A 25,812-nucleotide genomic window follows, 5' to 3' on the forward strand; every position below is an offset into this window, starting at 1 on the left:
AACTCTTTACAGGGATCTCATTCCTGAGAATGAGAGAGGGTTGGTAAGAAATGACTTGCCAATGTATGTTATAGTTTGGGACAATGTAAGTGTCCATCGTTTAAATACAGTCAGGGAATGGAGTTTCTCCCACCATCCTCCCCATTCCTAAATCCCATTGAGGACTTCTTTTCTGCATGGAGATGGAAGGTCTATGATCACCGTCCTCACGACCAGTTGTCCTTACTGGGTGCAGTGGATGCTGGTTGTGAGGATATCACAGCAGATTGTTGTGGGGTGTGGCTGCGTCATGCATTGCAAGGGAGGATATCCGGTGTGATGTAGTTGAAATGTTGTGGCCAGAGAGGAGAGACTGGAAGACCCATGAGGTTGATGAACATGCAGCATATTTTCTTTCTTCTTGCACATATTATAGTTCCTGAATTTTGCTGTTGTATATATTTTTTTCTGTACAAGCTTTCTTTACGTATTTTCGGTTGGCTCTAAAGTGTGTACAAAATGATGAGAAATGTTGAATAAATGTTTTGTTAAAATAGTGTGTGCTATGACTTATTGACATCAATTCTATTCAGCTGTCTACATATACAATGTTAGCAATTGGACAAGATTACATAGTGGGTAACTATCACACTTTCAGAGTACACTGTCATTTGACAAGATGTCTTTGTATTTTGACTGTCTTGGTCTCAGCAATGATAAAGGAACCTTAACGGCTTAACCCATCCATGTTGCGCACGCTCCACATGTTGACAACGACATGGCAACATGTTTCTCCGCTCCAACGTGTCGCCCCGCCCCATCGTCCAGACTGCAATCTGGGGCTACTTAAAATGTGTTGAAAGAGTGATTGGACCTCTAGATAAAATTTTCTTGGTCTTTACACTACTATATTTACGGTAAAGTATCATCGGAAGCTCAAAAAGTCATTGTAATTCATTGGCAGGCGACTCTTTTTTATTTTATTTAAACAATCAGCAGGTTGCAACATCAATAAAGATAGTACAAAGAAAAATAAAAACAATACAAACAGTTAGGGGTTTCAAGACAAACAATTCATTATATTAAATTATATAAATTAAAGATCTTTACAAATCCTTTTACTTTACATAATTTAATCATGTTGTAATATCCTTGTAACTATATCAAAATAAGTTAATATTGGGTTAATTTTCTGACCATTTCAACTTCTGTATAAAGAATCTTCCATAAATAATTAAGAAATGTATAATAAATGAAAGGTTAGCATCTTTCTTACTGGGATGAAAATAAAGTTAAACATTGTTTCCTTCAATGGAACAATTATAATTCGTTTTTCTACATATAAATTGAGAGACATCCAGAATCTTTTAACAAGATGGCAGTTCCAAAACAGGTGGGATAATGTTTCTGGTTCATCTTTACAGCATGCACATTCATTATTCATTTCAATTTTACATCTTTGACAGCGTATATTCTATGAAACATTTTAAAAGTTACCTCTTTAATTTTATTGGTTATAATGTATTTGTTACATTGATTCCATACGTTTTTCATAGATTGATAGATAGACATAAAAGACTGATGATAGACAGACAGACAGACAGACATGTAGATCTATCTGTCTGTCTGTGTGTTTGTGTGTCTATCTATCTATCTATCTGACACAGACAGACAGACAGACAGACAAGACTAATAATAGATAGACAGACAGACAGACAGATAGATAGACGGACAGATAGATAGACAGATATACAGACAGACAGAAAAGACAGACAGACAGAAAAGACGGACAGATAGATAGATAGATAGAAAAGACTGATGACAGACAGACAGACAGACAGATAAGACTGATAAGACTGATGACAGACGGACGGACGGATAGACGGACAGATAGATGGATAGACAGATAGAATAGACTGATGACAGATGACGGACGGACGGACAAATAGATAGATAGAAAAGACTGATGACAGACAGACGGACGGACGGGCGGACAGACAGACGGACAGATAGACGGACAGATAGATAGAAAAGACTGATGACGGACGGACGGACAGATAGATGGACAGACAGATAGATAGATAGAAAAGACTGATGATGGACGGACGGACGGACGAACAGAAAAGACTGATGACAGACAGATGGACAGACAGACAGATGGACGGACGGACAGATGGACGGACAGACAGACAGACAGATAGACAGATAGAAAAGACTGATGACGGATGGACAGAAAAGACTGATGACAGACAGATGGACAGATGGACGGACAGATAGACAGATAGAAAAGACTGATGACAGACAGACAGACGGACGGATGGACAGACAGACAGATAGACAGAAAAGACTGATGACAGAAAAGACTGATGACAGACAGACGGACAGACAGATAAGACTGATGACAGACAGATGGACGGACGGACAGATAGATGGACAGATAGATAGACAGATAGATAGAATAGACTGATGACAGACAGACGGACAGACAGACGGACGGACGGACGGACGGACGGACGGACGGACGGACAGACAGATAGAAAAGACTGATGACAGACAGACGGACGGACGGACGGACGGACAGACAGACAGACAGAAATGATTGATGACAGAAAGACGGACGGACGGACAGATAGATAGAATAGACTGATGACAGATGACGGACGGACAAATAGATAGATAGAAAAGACTGATGACAGACAGACGGACAGATAGACGGACAGATAGATAGATAGAAAAGGCTGATGACAGACAGATAGACGACAGATAGACGGACAGACAGATGGACAGATAGATAAGACTGATGACAGACAGACAGATGGATAGACGGACGGATAGACGGATAGATAGATAGATAGAGATAGATAGATAGATAGAGATAGATAGAAAGAAAAAAACTGATGACAGACAGACAGATAGACGGACAGATAGACGGATAGATAGATAGATAGATAAATAGATAGATAGAAAGAAAAGACTAATGCCGACGGACAGACAGATAGATGGACAGATAGACGGATAGATAGAGATAGATAGATAGATAGATAGAAAGAAAAGACTAATGCCGACAGACAGACAGATAGACGGATAGATAGAGATAGAGATAGATAGAAAGAAAAGACTGATGACAGACAGACAGACATATATATGATGAAATATAAGCACTTATATACAAATATAAGCCGCACTGTGTTTATTGTTAATAGGCCTTTTTTCAGACTTCTGCATTTCTCGCTCGAGGATGCCTCTCGCAGGGTAACCTTACTTCCGGTATCAACAATGGTAATTAAAACGTGAGCAAGATCTGCTGAAATCAAAGTCTTCACACAAATTAAATAGCGTGTAAATGTTTGATCTGAATTTTTGCTTTGTTGCCGACTGTTCGGAGCTCTTAATTAGGAGCTTATTTTGGTAAAAGAAGATTCTGACAACTTTGAGGAAGGCATACCGTGACTGAATCCAGTATATTCAGTGAGAAATTCCAGCTGCTACTTGCCCTAGACCACCGATTATAAAAAACTTGTGAAGTTCTTATTGCTGTTATCATTTCAATCTAATAACATGATGCCGCAGCACCGTTGAGTGAATTGTTTTTTTTATTTTATTATTATTATTATTTTTAAAAAGTGTACAGATATTCTCTCTAAATGCGCACGGTGCAGCGGGAGGCATGGGCAATACAGACAGTCCGACTAAACTGATCCACCAATCAGAACGTTAATTTCAGACATGATTGGATATTGGCTAGCCAATCATATTTTCCGTTTCAGTAAGGGGCGGGACATTTCCAGCATCTAATGCTGATGCACAAGCATCCCTGGAGTAACCATAATTTGCACTGTAAATTTAGTTCCCTGCTAAACGCAAATATATATATATATATATACACACATTTAAATGTAACTTATGCAATTAAACTTTGGGAAAATACTGCATGTTATTGCACCTATGCAAGTTTTTGATGAATAAAAAAAAAAAACATTAATTATTACGTCAGCTATATATGGTAATACAAGATGTGTTAATGTGAACATTACTACACTCATATTAGCTACAATGCTTAACAGTTTATTGCGCATTATGTATGTATTAGAATAATTTTCATAGTAGCCTAATGAAAGGAACATTAATAAGACCTATTAATTTAAATACATATTTAACATGTATATAACATGTAGGTGTAGTGTTTCACTTTTTGACATATCAAAACGTAATTAAAAATAACTATTGTAATTAATGTTATGTTAAAAAACAAGTATTGTAATTAATGTTATTATTATCCCACATGCAAGATAAAAGTTCATATGTAAGCAAGTTCTTTCTGTATCATCTCCGGCGCTTGAAGTCCTGGATCAAACACAGTGGCTCATTTTGGTATTGTATCCCAGAACACTTATTCAAAAAAGTTGGAGGCCTGGATTTTCTTCTCAGGACGGACTTTTTTTTTATTAACAAATTACCTATATCACTATCAGAGTTCCATAAACAAATACTGTTATATTGGATACTGTTATATGTACATAACTTTTCACCACACACCTCTATTCTCTGGAATAATAGATATGTATTACACTGCAACAGATCTTTGTTTTTTGAAGACTGGTTTGAGAGGAATAGATGGTCCATAACTGACTTAATGGATGCCAGTGGCAATCTTTTAAACTATGAACAATTTTGCATTAAACATAATTTCAAACCCTCACAATCAGACTTCACTAAATTATATAAAGCACTTCGCCAAGAATTTGTTTGTCTAATAAGAAATACATTAACATACCAAATGATACAGCCACGACTGGCTCCACTATCAATTCAAGGGATTTTGATTTTGGATAAAAAGTTCAATAATCATTTTATTAGAAGTTGTATCACCGAATACCCTGAAAAGCCCAACAAAAATGGCATCCTGCATAAATTTGATACAAATTCAATAACTAAACTAAGAACAATATATTTAACACATCCTATACCCCCCCAAAATGAAAGAAACACACTTCAAAGTTATGAACAACATTTACCCCTCTAAAAAATTACTTAGACTTCGCTTTGGTGATAATGCATGCACATTTTGTGAAAATGATGTTGAAACTACGGACCATGTATTTTTTTCATGCAACCTGGTACAAATATTTTGGTGTGACATACATAATTGGATACAGCAAAAGATCTCTTCATTCCCGTCTTCTGTCTCCAGAGACGACATAACATTTGGTTTGATATTGCAAAGCAAAGACAATGAACTCTGTTGTAATACAATTCTGTGCCTAGCAAAAATTTGTATCCACAAGTGTAGAATTATAAAATCATCCCCCAAATTTGTTATTTTTTTAAACAAATTTAAATTGTATTTGAAATCTCTAAAAACTCTAAAAGGTCCAAAAAGAACAAAAATTGTAGGACATCCTAAAAAACTTCCCGACTATAGTAAATAACTGAACTTAACTGGGTTATTTATTTGTTTCATTTTATTTTAAAATATTTTATCCATGTTATTAAGAGCTGTTTCCTCTGACTGTTTTCTATATATCTTTATACTGAACTTGTGTATTATATGTTGCATGTTTGTTTATAAATTCTGCAATAAATAAAAAAAATTTAAAAAAAATTTAAAAAAATAATCTCTGGCGCTCTTTCCGGCGCTCCGTGTTTACGTCAGCGGCCGAATTCACTCACACGTTTCCTTCACTCTTGCCTTCGTAACAGCGAGTGAACCTCTCGCGAGACTTCGACTGCCCGCGGCATTACCTGCTAGACACAGCCCTTCCTCTAGGGGGCGCTCGGAGGCTCAAATTGAGCCGCATTCAAATCTCAGGACGATTTTTGTCTTATGCTTCAAACAAACGAAGAACTGTGATCTTTTAATCATTTCATTTCCTAAAAGAAAACAAAATACAAAAATGGTAATCCACAGTTAACTCTAATAGTTAAATAAAAGTCCTTTTCCAGTAATACATTATTTGAATTGATGTTTAAAGATGATTTGCATATCTAAACATCAAATAAAAGGTCAATTTTTTTATTCTTCTTTAATTTTTTTTTTTTCATTAGAAATTATACCATGATATCAGATCGTCAGGCTGTTTGGTTCCAAAAATACTGGAATTGATTTTCTGAAATTATGTAGTCGATTCCAAGAGTTTAAGATTTAAGATTTTAGTGTCATAAAAATGCTTACTAACGTTTTCTGTGTAAAGTTATAGCCAATTTTAAAACTTCGTTGCCATGACGACGTAATGTCAACAAACCCTAAAACGACAGTAAAATATATTTTAAACAACTTTGCAGCTCAAATAATACACGAGTTTTAACAGAAGAATTAATAAATAAATAAATAAATAAATAAATAAAGTTACTCAGAGGTCCTTCGAGGACAAAAATGTCCGCGTCAATAAACTGCCATAAAAATATTATAAATTATATTCATATTATTTTCTACTTTCAATGCGAATTTTTTAAACCAACATCAGTCCTGATTATAACTACCAAATATTCATTCATTTTCAGGATTTTAATCCTTTAAATGCCAGTTTGTTTATATAATGCCACTGTTGTTTTTTATGAAAAAATAAATAATAATAATAATTATAATAATAATAATATATATTATTTTTTTATTTATTTTTTTCCATATACTAAATGCTAAGGGGATTTTTTTTTAAATTTTTTTTTTTATTATCAGTCTGGAATATGTCAATGATTAGCAACAACGTTGATTTTGATACATTATTATTTTTTGTGCAGTGTCAGATTAAAAAAAAAAAAAAAAACACACTCAGGACCTTAGAGGACAAAAATGTCTACATAAAAAACTATTACAAATATGATATATATTATTTTTTAACTTTCACTGACTGATTTTTTTAACCAACATTAGTCCTGATCATACCTGATCTTACACACACACACACACACACACACACTTCTCAGTCCACACATACAAAACACACTCTGACATCCATACCAACACACCCACACAATTTTATCTGTATAATTTATTCAGTTGGCCTGCAGTGCTCTATAATACAGCAAACAGAAAATAGGGAAAAAGCATGTATTTGCTCCATAGGCTAAACATGATAAAAATGGCGCCATCTGGTGGAAAATATTACAAATGTAAATTTTGAAGCCAGGGCTCCAGAATGAAAGCATAATATCATAGAATTCATGATTTTATGCTTTAATGGCACTGGGATCAAATATTGCAGTTTTAATGGGTTTCAATGGGGACATTTTTGTCCTGAAGGTCCTGAGCGTAACTGTTTTGTGTATACAGTGTATTATAGATGTATTATAGGAACTGAGGTTGAAATATCAAACTTCCCCCCAAAATACACACCTTTGGCAAAATTTATGCCGTTGGCATTAACACAGCCAAAATGATCGAAAAAACAAAAATGAAAAAGTATTAACTTAATTAACTTGTATTGAACCCCGAATATTCCTTTAAAGAAGAGGTCCTGGGTACATGTCCACAAAATGGCGCATTACTATAGTAATAGCAGAGCCCGTTTGAAGAGGTTGCAACACCTTAGCCTAAAATAGCATAACGCGGCGCTTTCGTAGACATTCTATGTGCGGTGCACTGGCGAGGAGACTAGAGGACGTACTTTTTGAAGGGATGTCTATGGAGGAAATGCTTCAGTGTGCTGAATAAACTGCGTTTGTGAGAACACAGCTCATCACTTAATGAATTGACCGCCTGGCCGCTAATCTTCAATATGTTTTACACTAAACAATACTTTTGGAGTGAACTATGTTTGGAGTTTACCGCGATAAAACTGCTGTTTTTCTTTTGTTTGTTTTTTTAGATGTCACGGACGATTTTGCGACAGGTTTGTGTCAGTTTACGGCTCTCCCCTTTCATTTGTATGGTATCCGCAAACTGTGACTTACTGTCGTAAAATGCTAGTTGAAGGATTCCATGAACATAAAAGATCTCTGGTAATTGTATTTATAAGTTACTGTGGTGGAATCATCGTACAGTGATTGTATCAGATGATGGTATTTACAAAGCACCAAAGATACTTCAAAGAATACCACGACACATTAAAAACAATCCAACAAAATTATTTTGGTCACTTCAAATGCATTTTCTCCGTTCTCCAGTCATTACGGCAATCAAAGCTAAACACGGAAGTAAATACAACTATCGAGACTGTCAGTGAGATCTCATTTTAACTGTTTAATTAGTCGATTGATTTAAAACGAAAACATGTCGAGCAGTGCTTTATTCCAAACTCGGTTAAAGTCAGTGATGGAGTGTGCTGTTTCAGACATCATTAAACTGCATGAAGATGAAGTGTTGCTGATGAGACTGCAGATCACACAGAGAGACGCAGAAATCAAGATGCTCAAGATGAAACTCACATCAGTGGAGAGAATACTGCAGTGTGTCAAAGACAGAGAGATTACTGCTGTCAGCTCAGGTAAATAAACCAGGAGAGATAAAACTAATCTGGTCAGAGGTTCCAGAGGGGTGTTTAGACATTTTTCAGATGGCCAGGCAGGAAAAAACAAAAACAGCACAACTAAGACCAGCAAACTAGCTAAAGTGGGTGTTTTGGGCATTTCAGTCAAGCTGGTTTACCTCTAACAATAGCAGCTTTAAATTATATCCACCCAAAAGTGAATATTCTGTAATTGTTTACCCACCCTCATGTTGTTCCAAACCCATATGACATTTTTCATCCCCTCCGTTGAACATTTAAAGAAACAGTTCTCCCAAAAATGAAAATTCTCTCATCATTTACTCACCCTCATGCCATCCCAGATGTGTATGACTTTCTTTCTGCAGTACACAAATGAAGATTTTTAGAAGAATATTTCAGCTCTGTCCATACAATGAGTAACCCATGACTCCAGTGGTTTAATCCATGTCTTCACAAGAGACATGATAGGTGTGGGTGAGAAACAGATTGATATTTAAGTCCTTCTTACTGTAAATTTTCCTCCCAGCCTTGTAAGTGGAGATATGCATGAAGAATGTGAATCGACAAAAACTAAAGAAGAGGGTTGTTTGAAAGTGGAGATTTATAGTAAAAAAAGGACTTAAATATGGATCTGTTTCTCACCCACACCTATCATATCACTTCTGAAGACATGGATTAAACCTCTGGAGTCATATGGATTACTTTTATGCTGACTTTATTTGCTTTTTGGAGCTTCAAAGTTCTGGTCACCATTCACTTGCATTGTATGGACCTACAGAGCTGAAATATTCTGCTAAAAATCTTTGTGTTCTGCAGAAGAAAGAAAGTCATACACATTTGGGATATCGTGATGAGTCACCATTCACTTTCATTGTATGCAAAAAAAGATGCTACAACATGATTACCATATTCATAATAATGAGACCTAGGTACTGCCAAAATTGAGTTATGACTTATGTGCATCTGAGTTTATGATCTTTCCAGTGACAGACGAGTTTGGCTCCATTATGCGCAGATTTAGAAAAAAAATGAAAATTTCCACATTTGCACAGTTGAAAAACTCTGAAGTCACAGCGTTGGTGTAGTTACTGTGTTTTGACAGGAGAGTTCAATGTGTATTTACATTTGTCTTACTTCTCCAGGTGGTCCACAGTCCAGTGAAGCCGGTCAGGAACCTGTTAAACACCTTGAACTTGATCTGAATCCAGACGACCAGACAGACAGTGATGCAGGAAGCAGCATTCAGGACACTTCCTGTTTAGAAGCACTCACACAGACCCAGAGTGCAGACAGACAGGATGAGACCATCACTGAAGATCTCAACAGCCCTGAGAATCAAGAAGACTTTGATGGACTATTGGACTTTGAGACAAAAGTGGAGTTTGAATCAGACATCATACATCTAGACTGTCAAGAAGACACGGAACTTGACGTCAACGTTAGGGAAACACAGTCGTGGTCCTCTGATGATGTCAGTGTAAATACTGAGGAATCCACAGTAGATCCACACTGCTCATATATGCCTGTGAAAGCAACTGAAGGCACTAGACAAACATTGAACAATCTCAACTTTGAGGCCGTAAACCAGAACTCAGTCAAACCGCAGAGAACTGACAGAACGGATACAAACTTCATCCAAACGCAACAGTCCATGTTCTCACAACCACTGGAAAACGTCACAGTACCGCAGTGTTTACCATTTCAGAACCACAACCGCAGTAATGTAGCCACACATGCATTTACGATACCACATCTCGGTACAGGCCAAGAAATGTCTGCTCACAGGAGAGAGACGATACGAGAAAAATGGTTCATTTGTTCCTTCTGCGGCAAGAGTTTCGACCGATTCAGTCACCTGCAGATGCATCAGCGCATTCACACCGGCGAGAAACCCTTCAGCTGCGGAACCTGCGGCAAGAACTTCTCACAACAGAGCAACCTGCGCACGCACCAGAAAATCCACAGAAAACCTCAGACGCAGACGAAAGCATGCTGACGAACGTCCACAAGATTGTTTGATTAAGATGTTCACAGACATTTATGCAACATTCAGGGATTAATCGTAGTTTTCAGAATATTACAGAGCCCCTTAGAGGACAGGAAGGGAATTTATTTTCTGATAATGTTTTGTGTTCCCTCACAATAGTAGTTCCCTTGCAATAGTTTTGCGTTCCCTAACAATATGTTATGCGTTTACTTGAAATAGTTTGCATTCTCTCACAATAATTTGCATTTCCTCGCTATAGATTTGCGTTCCCTCACAAAATGTTTTGCGTTCCTTAACAATACATTTAGCGTTTCCTAGCAAAAGTTTTGCATTCCTCACAATAGTTTTGAGTTGACCAATGTTTTGCATTCGCAATAGTTTGCATTCCCTCACAAAAAGTTTTGCGTTCCTTCAAAATTTGCATTCCTTAACAATAAATATTCCGTATCCTCGCAATTATTTTGCGTTCTCTCACAAGATGTTTGCGTTCCCGCTCAATACTTTTGCATTCCTCGCACTAGTTTTGCATTCCCACGCAATAGTTTTACATTCCCCTCAATAGTTTTGCGTTTCTTCGCAATAGTTTGGCGTTCCTTCCCAATTGTTTTGTGTTCCTTCCCAATAGTTTTGCGTTCCCCCACAATAGTTTGGCGTTCCTTCCCAATTGTTTTGCATTCCTCCGCAATAGTTTGGCTTTCCCCCTCAATAGTTTTGCGTTCCTTCCCAATAGTTTTGCGTTCCCCCGCAATAGTTTGGCGTACCTCTGCAATAGTTTTGCATTCCCCCTCAATAGTTTTGCGTTCCTCCGCAATAGTTTGGCATTCCCCCTCAATAGTTTTGCGTTCCTCCGCAATAGTTTGGCTTTCCCCCTCAATAGTTTTGCGTTCCTTCCCAATAGTTTTGCGTTCCCCCGCAATAGTTTGGCGTACCTCTGCAATAGTTTTGCATTCCTCCTCAATAGTTTTGCGTTCCTACGCAATAGTTTGGCATTCCCCCTCAATAGTTTTGCATTCCTTCCCAATAGTTTGGCGTTCCTCCATAATAGTTTGGCGTTCCTTCCCAATAGTTTTGTATTCCCCCTCAATAGTTTTGCGTTCCTCTGCAATAGTCTGGCATTCCCCCTCAATAGTTTTGCGTTCCTCTGCAATAGTCTGGCATTCCCCCTCAATAGTTTTGTGTTCCTCTGCAATAGTTTTGCATTCCCCCTCAATAGTTTGGCGTTCCCCCTCAATAGTTTGGCGTTCCTCCGCAATAGTTTGGCGTTCCCCCTCAATAGTTTGGCGTTCCCCCGCAATAGTTTGGCGTTCCTTCCCAATAGTTTTGCATTCACCCTCAATAGTTTTGTTTCCTTGCAAATAGTTTTGAAATAAGTATTAACCAGAATTAACCATTGTATTACAACAGTAACAATAGTAAAACCATAACCACAAAATGTACCATGGTTTTACCACAGTGACCATATTTTAACCATTATATTTGTAGTAAAACCTTATACAATAATACAGTAAAATAAAAACCAATCAATCATTCCGCCAAAAAACATGGGGAAAATTTGTACTATACAAGGGATAGATAAATCGATTGCGAGGGAACCCAAAATAACTGAGAATGCAAAACTACTTCAGAAAATAAATTCCCTCCCTGTCCTCAAAGGGGCTCCGTACTAAACTTTAGCACCATACAGTCCAGTTTAACCAGCTGATAAATGTGCTGAAATAGCACTGCACCGCATTTAAATTGAAAGTGTTCAGAACTTCAATCTTTACATTGTTACCCAATTTGCATAACCAAGCATCATTTTCATAATTAAACAACACTATTATTATTATTGAATTCTCCCTCAAGCGTTCCCTCATATCTGAAGTCTGTTCGGACTGCTGTGCCTTTAATAAACTCTCTCGGTACTGTTTCCAAAGATGTGCCTGTGTCTTTAATGCGAATTAATATTTATTAAAGTTTTTCACTGATCAGTATTCCTTTGTTTTTCTCTTCATAAACACTTTTGTCAATCCTGTGTCATTAGAAAAAATACAAAATGCAAAAATCACCTTATGTACATAGAGGCATAGGGGACCCAAAAAACAAACAAAAAAAACTCTGTCATTATTCACTGTATTTATTATTAATATAACACAAAAGATGTTAGGCACTTTAAGACATTACAGAATTTTTTCTGTAAAGCTGCTTTGAAGCGATTTCTATTGCGAAAAGCGATATACAAATACAAATAGTGAAAGTGAATGGTGACTGAGACTAACATTCTGCCTACCATCTCCTTAAGTGTTTCACAGAATAGTCAGCTACACTAACAGCGATTTGCAGCAATAAAGTAATTGGAAGTCATTCATTTTCAACGAGTCGAGTAGGTACGCCTACTACTAACCGACAATTTAACGACTTGCGCAATTTCATCACTGTCAGTGTGAACGAACCTTGACGATGCAATCAAGCTTCTCAAATATTCAAAAAAGTAAATAGAGCTCAGAAAATTGGAAACACTCCAAAGTTTTAAATATTACTGGTTATAGGACTAGACAAACCAGTTTCATGTTTTTAGTAGTTAAAGGTTTCCTGGGTAAAAAGTTAAACAACATTTCTCACTATTGAATGATGATCGAATTGCTCCCAAAATCTGGCTAAAAATTCACCATCATAGTTACAGCCAAAATACCTTATTTTTTATACAGTAAAACTGTCAACTTGGCATTAGCTACAGCTGCATTTTAAAAAAATAATACATTTCTTACAGTAATAAATGCTACAAGTTCTGTAAGGTAAGTAACATTTTTTCCAGGAGGTTTTAAGAACATTTGGAGAGAAATACTTCGTCATTTTTAGTTTTGAATTAAAAATGGCAAGCCTCTACCCAAAATTTAAGTCAAATATAATACATTTGTGAGCCAATGGCCACTTACTGATACTATTAATATACATCTCTTTGAGAGAGGATCTCCCACACTCATTTATTACAGCATTACAAATACTAAATATAACTGGCAATTAATGGATTTATAACTTCAAACAAGAACATCTGAAGACTGGCGTTCAACACCTGGAATGGATTTACCGCCAACAATCTCCTCTAATCCAGACTTTTGTCCATTATCTAAACACACTGAAGCTAGCTTGACTGGTAAAATGTGTCATTTCTGTGGCACTAGTGGCGTACTTCCAAAAATGTTTCCAAATAGATTTCTAAACTCTCCATTGGTCGGCCAAACAGCTAGTCCCGGCCCAAAATAACATCACTGGTTGAGCCAGAAGATGATGTGCCATTCTAACGAACAACGTTTTGTCATGTTTTAGGAAGTCAAACCACCAATAGGTTACTTATAATTATCTCTTAAATGTTTGTAGTCTTGGCACTGTGTGATGAGATCTTCAGAGGTAGACGGTGTCTAGAAGAGGCACAAATTACGATCAACACAACTTTCGCACAGACTTGGTCCAGTAGATTCATTTAAAGTCAGTATGTTTGAGTCAGCAGAGATGCGCAGGTGTTCTCAGGCATATATTTAAACCACACAGCATATACCTGCAATTATATACACGACTCATCAATTGTCTGAGATCACATGTTGATACTGTTGAAATCTCTTTGAAGCTGATATGCTCGTATAATCCAGCGAATGACTTTGAAAACTCTCTTGCAATCCTTCATTTTCCCATCACATCCTCTTACATAAGGGAGTTTGATTTAGTTGTTCATAATTTACTCATCCTCATGTTGTTCCAAACCCTTAGACTTTCTTTCTTCTGTGGAACACAAAAGGAGATATTAGGCAGAATGTTCACGCTGCTCTTTACCATGAAATAAAAGTGAATGGGGACAGATGCTGTTCAGCTCAAAAACTGTTTATTGCCTTAGACCCCAAATACTGTATGATGATGCCCTTGCATTAAAATATAAAGCTAGCTACAGTGGCAAGAAAAAGTATGTGAACCCTTTGGGATTAGCTGGTTTTCTGCATTAATTGGTCATAAATGTGATCTCATCTTCACTGAAGTTACCAAATATAGACAAACACAATGTGCTTAAGCTAACAACGCACAAACAATTATAATCCTTCATGTCTTTATTGAACACATCACATTAAACATTCACAGTGATGTGGAAAATGTAAGTGAACCCTTGGATTTAATAACTGGTTGATCCTCCTTTGGCAGCAATAACCTCAACCAAGTGTTTCTGATTCAGAAGAAATTCTGGATCATTCTTCCTTACAGAGCTGCTTCAGCTCAGTCATATTCTTATGCTGTCTGTTGTGAATGTCTCTCTTGAGGTCATTCCACAGCATCTCTATTGGGTTAAGGTCTGGGCTCTGATTGGGACACTCCAAAAGGAGGATTTTCTTTTTCTAAAGTCATTCTGTAGCGGATTTACTTTGATGTTTAGGGTCATTGTCCTGCGGCATCACCCAACTTCTACTGATCTTCAGCTGGCGCACTGACACCCTGACATTATTCTGTAGGATATCTTGATAAATTTGGGAATTCATTTTTCCCTCGATGATGGCAAGCGGTCCAGACCCTGAAACAGCAAAGCAGCCCCAAATCATGATGCTCCCTCCACCGTACTTCACAGTTGGGATGATGTTTTCATGTTGGTATGTGGTGCCCTTTTTATGCCATACATAGTGCTGCATATTTTCCCCAAACAATTCAACCGTACTTTCATCAGTCCACAAAACATTTTCCCAGTAGTGTTGTGGAGTGTCAAGGTGGTCTTTGGCAAACTTCAGGCACACAGAAATGTTTTTGTATGAAAGCAGCGGCTTCCTTCATCGTGTCCTGCCATGGACACCATACCTGTTTAATGCTTTCTGTATAGTAGACTCATGAACAGAGATGTTAACCAGTTCCAATGATTCCTTCAGGTCTTTATCAGTCACTCTCATTTAGCATTCTGCAGTGTGTCCTTTGAGTCATCTTGGCTGTACGGCCACTTCTAGTGAGAGTACCTATAGTACTAAATCATCCATTTATAGACAGTTTGTCTAACTGTGGACAGATGAATATCTAAGCTCTTCAAGATAACTTTGCAACCCTTTGTAACCCACGTCAGCAGATGCTTCGTCAAAGAAGCTCTAACCCACACCTCCAATCTCGTTTCATTAATTGGATGCCAGGTTTGCAACTCCTGACTCTAATTAGATTTTATTGACGTCATTAAACTAAGGATTCACTTACTTTTTCCACAGCACTGTGGATGTTTAATGGGATGTGTTCAATAAAGACATGGATTATAATTGTGTGTTATTAGCTTAAGCACATTGTGTTTGTCTATACTTGTGACTTTGATGAAGATAAGATCACATTTTATAACCAATTAATGCAGAAAACCAGCTAATTCCAAAGGGTTCACATACTTTTTCTTGCCACTGTAGATATTTTAATGTATAATGAATTGTTTTTACCATGTGTGAAAAATTGTAAGCTTGATATTTAGACTGCATATTATTACCAAAATTAAATAATTGGCCTTTATTTGTCATTGTACTAAAGCCACAACAAATCATTAAAATATTCTCTGAAATATATTTACATTATATTTAATTAACAGGCTGTATTTTTTTCTACACAATATCAGTGTTTACTTCCTCGCATTATTAGATTAGAGAAAATATTTCAATTAATTTCAATTAAGTATTCACAATAAATATTGTTCCAAAGTAGATTCACGGTAAATACTGTCATACAGCCAGTGTTTTCTTTTTCACAAAACTATATGTAGATATTTCGTCGATATCTACAGAGAAAGAAAGGGGTCAGTTTGTGAGGAAAAGCACCCTAGCAACCAAAACCCATTGACTGACATTCAAAATGGCTTAGATGGATATCTCCTGATCAGAATGTCATAGAGTCTTCAGGTTTGTCTCATTACACTCAGTCCAGCAAGCAGCCTTTTTAGGATCCCCTGGCAACTTCCTAGCAACCAGATGGACTTACCCTAGCAACCGTGTAGCAAAACACATATCTCTGCACCACAACATCGCAGAGACTTCAACTTTGGCTTATTTGACTCAGAAAGGCGCCTTTAGATTTTACATTTCATGCTGGACAATACTTAGCCACACCCTAGTAACCATTTAGTTCACCCTAGCAACCAAAACCCATTGACTTCCATTAAAATGAGCTTAGATCGATATCTCCGGATCAGAATATCATAAAGACTTCATTGTTGGCTCGTATGACTCAGGCCAGCAAGCAGCCTTGTTAGTATCACTCTGGAAACTGCCTAGCAACCAACTGAGCTCACCCTAGCAACCAAGTAGAGCTTTTAAGCTACATGCACCAAACTCTGCACAGACCTTCAGACTAATCCCGAATAGTGTGCTATATCTTTTCTAACTGATCGGAATTACGGTATTCCAGTATCGGACTTCCGAAAAGGCCTCATGTCATTTTGACTTCCATTCAAGGTATGAAAACTTTTTCCTGTAATAACTCCTTTAGAGGATTCAATCTACATCCTATAACTCCACCACTCATCCTTCCTATCCATCACTCCATCACTTTCTTTTGCTATCTTTACATCATTCTTTTTATTCTATCACTTTAACACCCTAGCAACTGCATACAACCTAGCAACCATTTAGGAATTATAGCACACGAGTAGTATGGATGACATTCCTGAATATTTTGTATTCCCGGTTATTAAGAATGTTCTTATATTCTTTCTTAAACCAGCAACGTTTATAAATATTCTTAACATTTTTGTGAATCCGACCCCTGCTCACTATATGCCTTCATTGAAAGGAAAAGAGCAGCATGAACATTCTGCTAAATATCTGCTTTTGTGTTCCACAGAAGAACGAACATCCTGCTGTTTTGGACAAACATGAGAGCGACTAAATGATAACATTATTTTAATTTTTGGGATAAATTATCCCTTTAACAGCCTGTGTAGTGATCATAGAGACGATAAAACTAAATATTCCAAACACTTTATTTACATCTTCATTCCTGGAGTTCAAACATCACCATTTGTAGTTCACTAGATCATTTGTCCTCGTGGGTGTAGTATGATAGCATTTGGATTTGCCTTTGGAGTGAGTCCACCGTTACTGCACTGGAAGTAGTTCGTTATGGCTTCGGATAACTGATGAGAGTTTCCTTCTTCTCCTTCAGGAATTCTGTCTTCTCCATCTCTCTGGTCACGTTCCTCTCTGTGAATCTCTCTTCGAGAACCTCGTCTCCACCCTTCTCCACCCGTCTCCTTATCTCCAGCAGGACCAGTGCTCATGGCCGGAGGAGAACTTTGATCTCGGTGAAGACCAGAATCCTGAAAGAAAACCTGCTATGAGTACATGTTCTCTGACTGATCGTACACACGGTGTTTCTATATTTATATGCATTTATCGCCTCACCAGAGAAATGTTGCTGGACCTCACGTAAGATTCGACTCTGTATATGCGTTCCTTTCTCTCTTCCTCTCTCAGCCGTACACTGGCTCGCTCCGGCCGGTACGACATATATATCGCAGGGCGCCCGAGACTGTCATACTCTCCATCGGAGTGTCGTCCTCTCGGGTCACTCAGGTTGGAGTGATCCTGAAGAGAGACAGACAGTTTGAGTAACAGGGTTTCCTCTGGTGATGACATCACTTACACATGTGCTGGTTGTCAGTAACTCACCTCGATTGATAAAACACTGTTTTTCATGACACTGTCCGCTCGAATCAACGAGCTCTCTTCAGGCTACAAACAACAATAACACGGAAGACATGAAAAGGTTAACAAAATGAATACCCTTAATTAAATAATATATGTGTGTATATATATATATATATATATATATATATATTTTACATGTTATTTAATGTCATTCAAAATAAGTCAAACTCGATTAAATTAGGTTTATTTAATTAATTTTCTTATGTTGGACCAACTTCATATATCTTAATCATTAGTATATGGGTCATTTGACAAATAAGGTTGTCAGAGGTGATTAAAAATTTGAAATATTTTAAAAATCTAGTTTAAAACACGCGTTTTATGTTTGTAAATTTTTACAAATTCTTAAAAAATATGTATAAAATTAAGAGAAAAAATTAATGATTTTAAACATGTCATGTGGTGCAACCATCAAGTAAAGGGTATTAAAATACTTTCCTTGAATACATGATCATGTACGAAATGTAATATTTAATTAAAAAAAAATTTCAACATATGTTTCAAGGTGAAAAATATTTTTTACAAATATCATTAATTTTTAAGTCAAGAATATCAAGAAGTTCTCTCACGGTTACACTAAATGACCTGAACCAAATGTACCTTTTCATACAAATGTCAAAATACTGATATTTAATTATATGTCAAAATAGTAATGATTTCATGATTTTTGTCACATGACAAAAATTCTACATACATGTTGGTTACACCACATGACTTTGATTTGGTGGACAAAAGTTTTTCAAATATGAATAATATTTTAAAATAAAAATTGTTTCACTGCTTATTTTCTTAAGATATAATTAAAAAAAGATCATTCAGCATAACTCATGCCAACATTCCTTTTTTGAAGAATTTCAGCTTTTAATGAGACTAAATGAGACGTCTCGGGACGGTTACACCACATGACATTTTTTACTTTAAGCCCCAGAAAAAATATCAAAATGACTTTGAACTCAGTAAATGAAAACAAACATCACAGTAGAGGTGTATTCAAGTAACTGTGTTGTGTGAATTGCATTTGTAATGTATTTTTAAATAATTTATTACACGTGGACCAAAAAAAACGAGGGTCACCCCATTGTCCCATATGCCAGATGAGCAATTGTAAGGACAGTGAAACTGTCGCACTGTCACTTTAATAGCAACTGCTTATAACACTCAAATCATGTATTAAAAATAAGTGAAAGTCCATCCTCAACATAAAGCACAAGTGCCAATCTACCCCAAAATGGTAACCCCAAAACTCCAGCATAACACAGACACTTTTTAAATGTCAATAAAAGAACATTAAACATTAACAAATCTCCTATTATAATATTGCTCAAAAATGCATAAAATAATTACTATCAACACTTGTTCTCCCTATCAAGTCCCATGCAGACATGCCCAGTTTCATCAATGCTACATTAGCAAAAAGTATTCATGTAGTCCCAACTCAAATGGATTAAGTAAACGTCCATTTTACAAATGTAACTGGATAGAGCGCAATGAAATCAAGTTGTGACAAAATGTTCTAGAATTGAGTTGTTTTAGCTTATTTTAATTAAGTAAATGGACAAGCAGCAAAAATCCTTTTTTGAATGCAGCAAAGGTAGTCACCGTGTCGTTCTCATTTGGCTATTTTTTGGGAACAAATTACTAACGTTCTAGGAACGTTCTTTTTAGGTTTTAGTTTTTATAACCATAAACTAACGTTCCCAGAATGTTGCGGGGAGGTAATAACCAGCCTATCTGATTTACTCACAGAGTAAAATATAGCAAGTAATAGCTAAGTATATGTCTTTGACAATTATGTTGGTGTTATAATGTGTTTTTGCTTATAACGTCACGAAAAATAAAAGGAACTTAAAATATCACCCAGCATTATTTAGAGGAGGAGATTATCTTTCAAACGAGTCCACACACAAGATAATCAGATGTATAGATCATTAGATAATCCACATGAAGCACAATGTTACATATGACCACCAGGAGATGGCGCCAAATACATGACACAGACTCAATGATGACTCAAATGACACAGAATGAAACTCATTCTGTGAAATCTCATTACTAAAATCATGTCTGCATGCTATACAAACCTTTAGTCATTGTTGTGTTTGCATGTGTACTTAGTTCTTATGTACAATTATTATGTTTTATTTGTTTGGAGATGTTTTTGGACAATAAGATAAATTATTTTTGTAATGCTACAACTTTTGATTGCTTTGCCGTATCAACACAACATTTTTCTCAGATACAGTTGACATTATTGGAAACAAAAGCAGTTTTTCAGAGCCACTTTATTTACACCCAGAGATATATAATGCCAAATCAGAAAAATAAGGGGAATGTTCTCTAAACCTAAATAGATGTTCTATTTCTATAAAAATCTGTCCTGGCTAACCAAAAGAGAACGTTTTTGTGTTTGTAATGTTGTACCTGTATTCTGGGATCCGAGTTGATGGAGTTGAGTCTTCTCATGGACGCCTGTCGTGAGAGGCTGATCATTTCCTCTCTGAAATGAAACATTTTATCATCATGTTGAACATGCTGAATGTTTTTAAAATTAGATTCTTTTGTCGTTTCTCGGTAGGCGTTTCTAAGGTCAAACGTCACAAACTCACGTTCTCACGCTGAGTGCCCTTTTCAACTTCCTGTTCTTTCGTCTAAGGTGACAGTTCAAGAAAATGATGACGATTACCATGACAACCACCAAACCCCCAGTGACAGATGCCCCCAAAATGATGAGGAGGGTCTCTGGTTGACTCCTGATAGCATTTGTGAATCCATCCGTCTGTCCTATTAAAAATGACAAAAAGAATATAGTAAATAGTTGCGGTCCTGGAGTTGTTCTAAAATTCACAGTATACTGTATATTAACTTGGATGGTGTAATTCTGAATGTAGAGTTAACTCAAGTGAAAAGTTATTTCTCAGAAGGTGGTTTCTGAGTCACTATTGACTGTTATAATGATCTAAATTTACACAGATACTGTGGAAATAATTATGAGGAAATAAAATGACACCTAATGGCACAAACATCCAGAGAAAAGGATGAGACGGGCCACAAAAAAGACAGAAATGTTTCTGGCATCTTGTTGTTTAAGCACATTTTCTGTTGACACCAACATCTGATTATTTTTAACCCTTGAGGACTATTTTAAGGTCAACATGAAACAGGGTTTGCAACCCATTTTACTTCGGTTATGTATTTGCGAGTGAAACAGGATACTCAACGAGAAAAAAATGTTTGGCAGGACTTGACTTGCCTCATGAGGAATTGATTGAACGGTCAAAATTGTCTCTGTAAGGTTTAGAAATAAGAATGCTTGCCAAAAATGAAAGAAGCTTCCAAGGTAGAGCAAGTTGATGAAAAGATTACGAAAACAAACATTAATTCAAAATCAATGATGTATCAGGCACAATAATATGGAAGTATATTAATGACAATTGACTTTGAAATAAAAAGCTCACTTTACTGCACTAATTGAAAAATAAAACCATTGCATTAACAGCACATGCATATTTTGGGAATGCAATTTCATATAGTTGTATAATTGTACAGTTTTTTTATTTTGACTTTCTCTCATATTTGACAGGTAATATTTGGTCCATTATCCTCCTGAGACCCCCGTGTGACTGCTGTGTGCATTTTCCATTTCCCTCTAGTAGCACCAAATAAACCAAACAACATTTTTTTTTTTTCTAGAGCAATATTTTTCCTAAAAATGTATGTCCTCATATGTGGACAGCGGGACTAAGTTGTGCCATTTTAAATAATATTAAGCTATAGAAAGTCTGATTTTATTCCAATCACTGCCAACCATGTTAAAATAAAATGATACATTATAAATTCTGAATCTATGTACTGATTATCATTGTCACATGTCTGTCAAACATGTTGAGTGATCCAAACATCATCTGCAGCCTGAAACTGAACTTTTGATCAGATTTTAGGAGTGAATGCACTTAACTGCATAGAGAGCTATAGGATGCTCCCTTGCTCCCTATTTAGTGAATGACTTAACCTCCAGTGTGCTGTCTGTCTGCACTGGTCTCAGAACAGTTTGAAATGCACCTTATTTTCATCCTAACTCCATATAAAGCCTCTGAAAGCACACATTCATTCTCAATGTGATAATACACAGTAAATATAGGAATGCATTTATTAATGTTAATGAATAGAATCATATTGTACAGTGATAAAATAATAAAATATAACAAAATTGATATTAAAATGAATCAAAATGACCCACAGATATGTTAGAGTTGAAAGTTATTCAAAGTAACTAACATGTTTTTTCTACTTTTGAGGAAATGTAGTGCCAGTGTCCACATATGTGGACATCATGTTTATCAGTGCGCTGATGCGCTAAAAATGAACAGATTTTTTAAAGCAGCATATCAAACGAAACTAGAGACTCTACTCTTTACATCAAACAGGTTTCAATGAAAAAAAGTAGAGATTTCTTACTAGAGGCTTCATGGAAATCGACGGCATGTTATTGTGTCACGTGACTCGGTGCATCAGAAGTTTAACCCTTAAATGACAGTCTAGAGTCTTGTGAACAGTAATCAGTCAGTTTTTATTCATTTAGATTATGCATTATGTATAGTGAAGCCAAAATGCAATGTCCACACATGTGGACGTGGGGTCGCACAAGGTTATATTTCGCCTCTAAAATTTCAGTGGTTCAAATTCAGTTTGAAATTCAACCTTGATCATCCGGTCATTGCTGGAAGGTTGAATTCCAAACTAAATTTAAACCACTGAAATTTAAGAGGCGAATTTGTAAAGCGAAATATACCAGAACGAATGTGGCCTGTTGAAAAATAAAGATGAAATTTTCATTTACATTTATTTTAACTGTATTTGGGAAGATATGTATTGAATTTCTAATGAAAACATTTTACAGAATTTTTTTTCTATTTAAATATTCACAGCTTAAATATACAACCATATAAAATTGCGTCCCCCAAAAATGAACGCTCTGTTAATGCAATGTATTTATTTTTCAATTTGTGCAATTCAACATGCTCCCCCCCCAAAAGACATTTATCATTAATATACTTCTATACAATAATACCAGAAATGTGTGTTAACCCTTTAAGCTCAGATGGGCCCGCGAGAAAAAACAAATTGACAAAATATTAACAACAACAGTCAAGACTAACACAAAATATGTATCGTTTTAAAGCATGTAGACATTATGACCAAAACTGAACAAGTGCTTTGAAATTTGCAGACAAACCAGAAGTGTTTTCCCTTGTGATAATTTATTAAAAAAATTGCACTGTACATATTATTGCAATCAGTAAAAACAAAAACACAGACTAAAATATAGTGAGAAATAGCTAAGTATATGACTTTGACAATTATGTTGGTGTTGCTTATATGCCGCGTTTTCAGCAACAACTTCACGAAAAATAAACAGAACATAAAATATCACATAACATTATTTAGAGGAGGTGATTATATTTCAAACGAGATCACACACAAGGTGATCAGATGCATAGATCATTAGATAATCCACATGAAGCACAATGTTACATATGGCCACCAGGAGATGGCGCCAAATACATGACACAGACTCAATGATGACTCAAATGGCACAGAATGAAACTCATTCTGTGAAATCTCATTACTAAAATCATGTCTGCATCCCATGCAAACCTTTAGTCATTGTTGTGTTTGCATGTGTAATTAGTTCTTATGTACAATTATTATGTTTTATTTGTTTGGAGATGTTTTTGGACACGGATAAATAATGTTTGTAATGTTATAACTTTTGATTGCCTTGTCATATCAACACAAAAATGTTCTCAGATACAGTTGACATGATTGGGAACAAAACAAAAGCAGTTTTTTAGAGCCACCTTATTTACACCCAGAGATATATAATGCAAAATAAGCAAAAATAAGAAAAAAGTAATTTGTTTTTTGATTTTTCAGCTGTTTCTTAGGCTGAGAGTCTCAGAATGTATCAATCTATATCAATAAAAATTATGAAAAGTGTCCTTTACAATGATACCAAACACTTGACCCTCCTTGTTTTTGTTTGTCAAGTTATAAGCCTATACTTTTGTGTATGCCACTAAACAGGAAATCTTAAAAAACACCTTCAGAGCTTAAAGGGATAAAGTACATTTTGATTTTATTTTATGACTTTAATAACCACCACAGAATAATCATTGACTAAAACTACAAATAAATGTTAAGGCAGTGATAGCGTTAGTCATGACTGAATGAAGTCTTTTGATCTATGTAAACGTTAAACACTTACTTTCAATCTCCACTTTAAACTCTGCTTTAACCATCCCAACACTGTTTGCAGTCTGACAGACGTACACACCCTCATCTGACACATTCAGAGGTCGACTGAAGACCAGCTTATCACCCTTAACCAAAACTCCATCAGGCAAATGTCCTTCCTTCCTAAATCACGAAATTAAAACAAAAAGTTAGTATAGCGATAAAATAAATAAAAGCAAAAACCCTGTTTTTATCAGAGAAAACTATTAGACATGTTGGATAAAATATTGTCTAACATCAAATTAACTTGGAACTGAGAAAATCCCAGCTCACACGAAACGTTCCCTTAACGTTAGTGTGCGGTTCCCATATGATTATGATTTTTTTTTTTAACCCCTTAAACTCTGGTGCATTTTTGGGCTATTGCCCACAATTCTTCACACTCAAGTTTAAAAGCTCACCATTCAAACATACTGTGAACTAATTGCAAAAATCTGTCTAATTTTTCAGAGAACCACCCAAACAAAAAGACTCCAATTATTAATAAATAGTATTGTATGCATTTATAATCTTATGATAAACAAATAAAAAAATGTTGTCTTAACTTTATAAACATGTAATTCTGGTTTTGTTCACTCTAACTCACTTAGAAAAGTCTCATTTTATTCCACTAGGTCACAGAAAGCACTAGAAATGTGTTTTCCTCTATCACATTCCATCACAATATACAGATCTGAAATGTAGGTGGCGCTGTAACGCATTTTAGCCCTCACAGATGTGCTCGTCCATAGACATTCAGTCTAATTTTCAGTTCAAGCACCACCCTCAGTGTTTCATTGAATATCTCGGCCTCTGAGTGGACTAGAAGCTCAGTCTAGGTGTCATTAGAAAGCTGAGATCCTCCCCGATGACATATAGCATTTTATCATAAATAGTTGAAAACATTTGATGATTGGTTTTGCATGATCTTCCTTCAGGATGGCATATTTTGTTCTGGACATTAAAGATATAACATTGGATTATTCACACAAGCAAGCTCACAGACAAGTAAACAATGGCTCATTGTTTAGAGAACTTCCTAAGGTAAAAGCAGATATAAAGTTTTTAGCTATTTGGGGCTTACAGCAGCAGTTATCGGCACATAAGAGAGACATTTGTATTTGATGACTTACAGAAATCATATTTGACTTTGAGATTCTTTTGAAAATCTTTTGAACTGTGGTATTAGTGCAACACAATTAACTGTACATTCACATTCCTGAGAATGAGAGCTTTCGTTTGATATATGACTTGTCCATTTAGGTGCTATGGGAAGGACTTTTATTTTTACATAAATATTTCTACCACATTACCTCTAGGGGGCGCTAATTTGTGACGCAAATGATTTGAGGCCTTATTTTGTTATTTTAAGTAACATAAATGCAGAAGTGATGTTATCTCTGAGAAGTTCAGACTCAAAGCTTTCAAACGACACCTCATATGCCTGACTCATGTATATGTAGACTTTAAA

The 25,812-nt window shown here is 36.0% G+C and overlaps 2 protein-coding genes across 2 annotated transcripts in view; one reads left to right on the forward strand and one right to left on the reverse strand.

Annotated features, from left to right (window-relative positions):
- The first annotated feature begins 6,584 nt into the window (after positions 1–6,584).
- On the forward strand, positions 6,585–13,180 carry LOC127443038 (zinc finger and SCAN domain-containing protein 20). The gene is made up of 2 exons (XM_051701517.1): positions 6,585–8,402; positions 9,548–13,180. The coding sequence occupies exons 1-2, from the start codon at positions 8,189–8,191 to the stop codon at positions 10,399–10,401; spliced, it is 1,068 nt and encodes a 355-aa protein (XP_051557477.1). The 5' UTR covers positions 6,585–8,188; the 3' UTR covers positions 10,402–13,180.
- Positions 13,181–13,321: 141 nt separating this feature from the next.
- The window catches only part of nectin4b (nectin cell adhesion molecule 4b), a 33,551-nt gene continuing 21,060 nt past the window's right edge, over positions 13,322–25,812 (reverse strand). Inside the window, exons 6-11 of the mRNA XM_051701504.1 lie at positions 24,334–24,485; positions 20,675–20,849; positions 20,490–20,565; positions 18,030–18,092; positions 17,763–17,945; positions 13,322–17,677 (exon numbers count right to left, since the gene is read on the reverse strand). Coding sequence (XP_051557464.1) covers positions 17,390–17,677; positions 17,763–17,945; positions 18,030–18,092; positions 20,490–20,565; positions 20,675–20,849; positions 24,334–24,485 — 937 coding nt within the window. The 3' untranslated portion in view covers positions 13,322–17,389. The remainder of the gene's footprint in view (positions 17,678–17,762; positions 17,946–18,029; positions 18,093–20,489; positions 20,566–20,674; positions 20,850–24,333; positions 24,486–25,812) is intronic.

This window comes from Myxocyprinus asiaticus, chromosome 6, assembly GCF_019703515.2.
Source record: "Myxocyprinus asiaticus isolate MX2 ecotype Aquarium Trade chromosome 6, UBuf_Myxa_2, whole genome shotgun sequence".
Classification (NCBI taxonomy): Eukaryota; Metazoa; Chordata; class Actinopteri; order Cypriniformes; family Catostomidae; genus Myxocyprinus; species Myxocyprinus asiaticus.

Coding starts and splice junctions, on each gene's coding strand:
- LOC127443038 (XM_051701517.1), top strand. CDS start 8,189: ATGTCGAGCAGTGCTTTATTCCAAACTCGGTTAAAGTCAGTGATGGAG. Junction 8,403..9,547: donor GATTACTGCTGTCAGCTCAG/GTAAATAAACCA, acceptor TTACTTCTCCAG/GTGGTCCACAGTCCAGTGAA.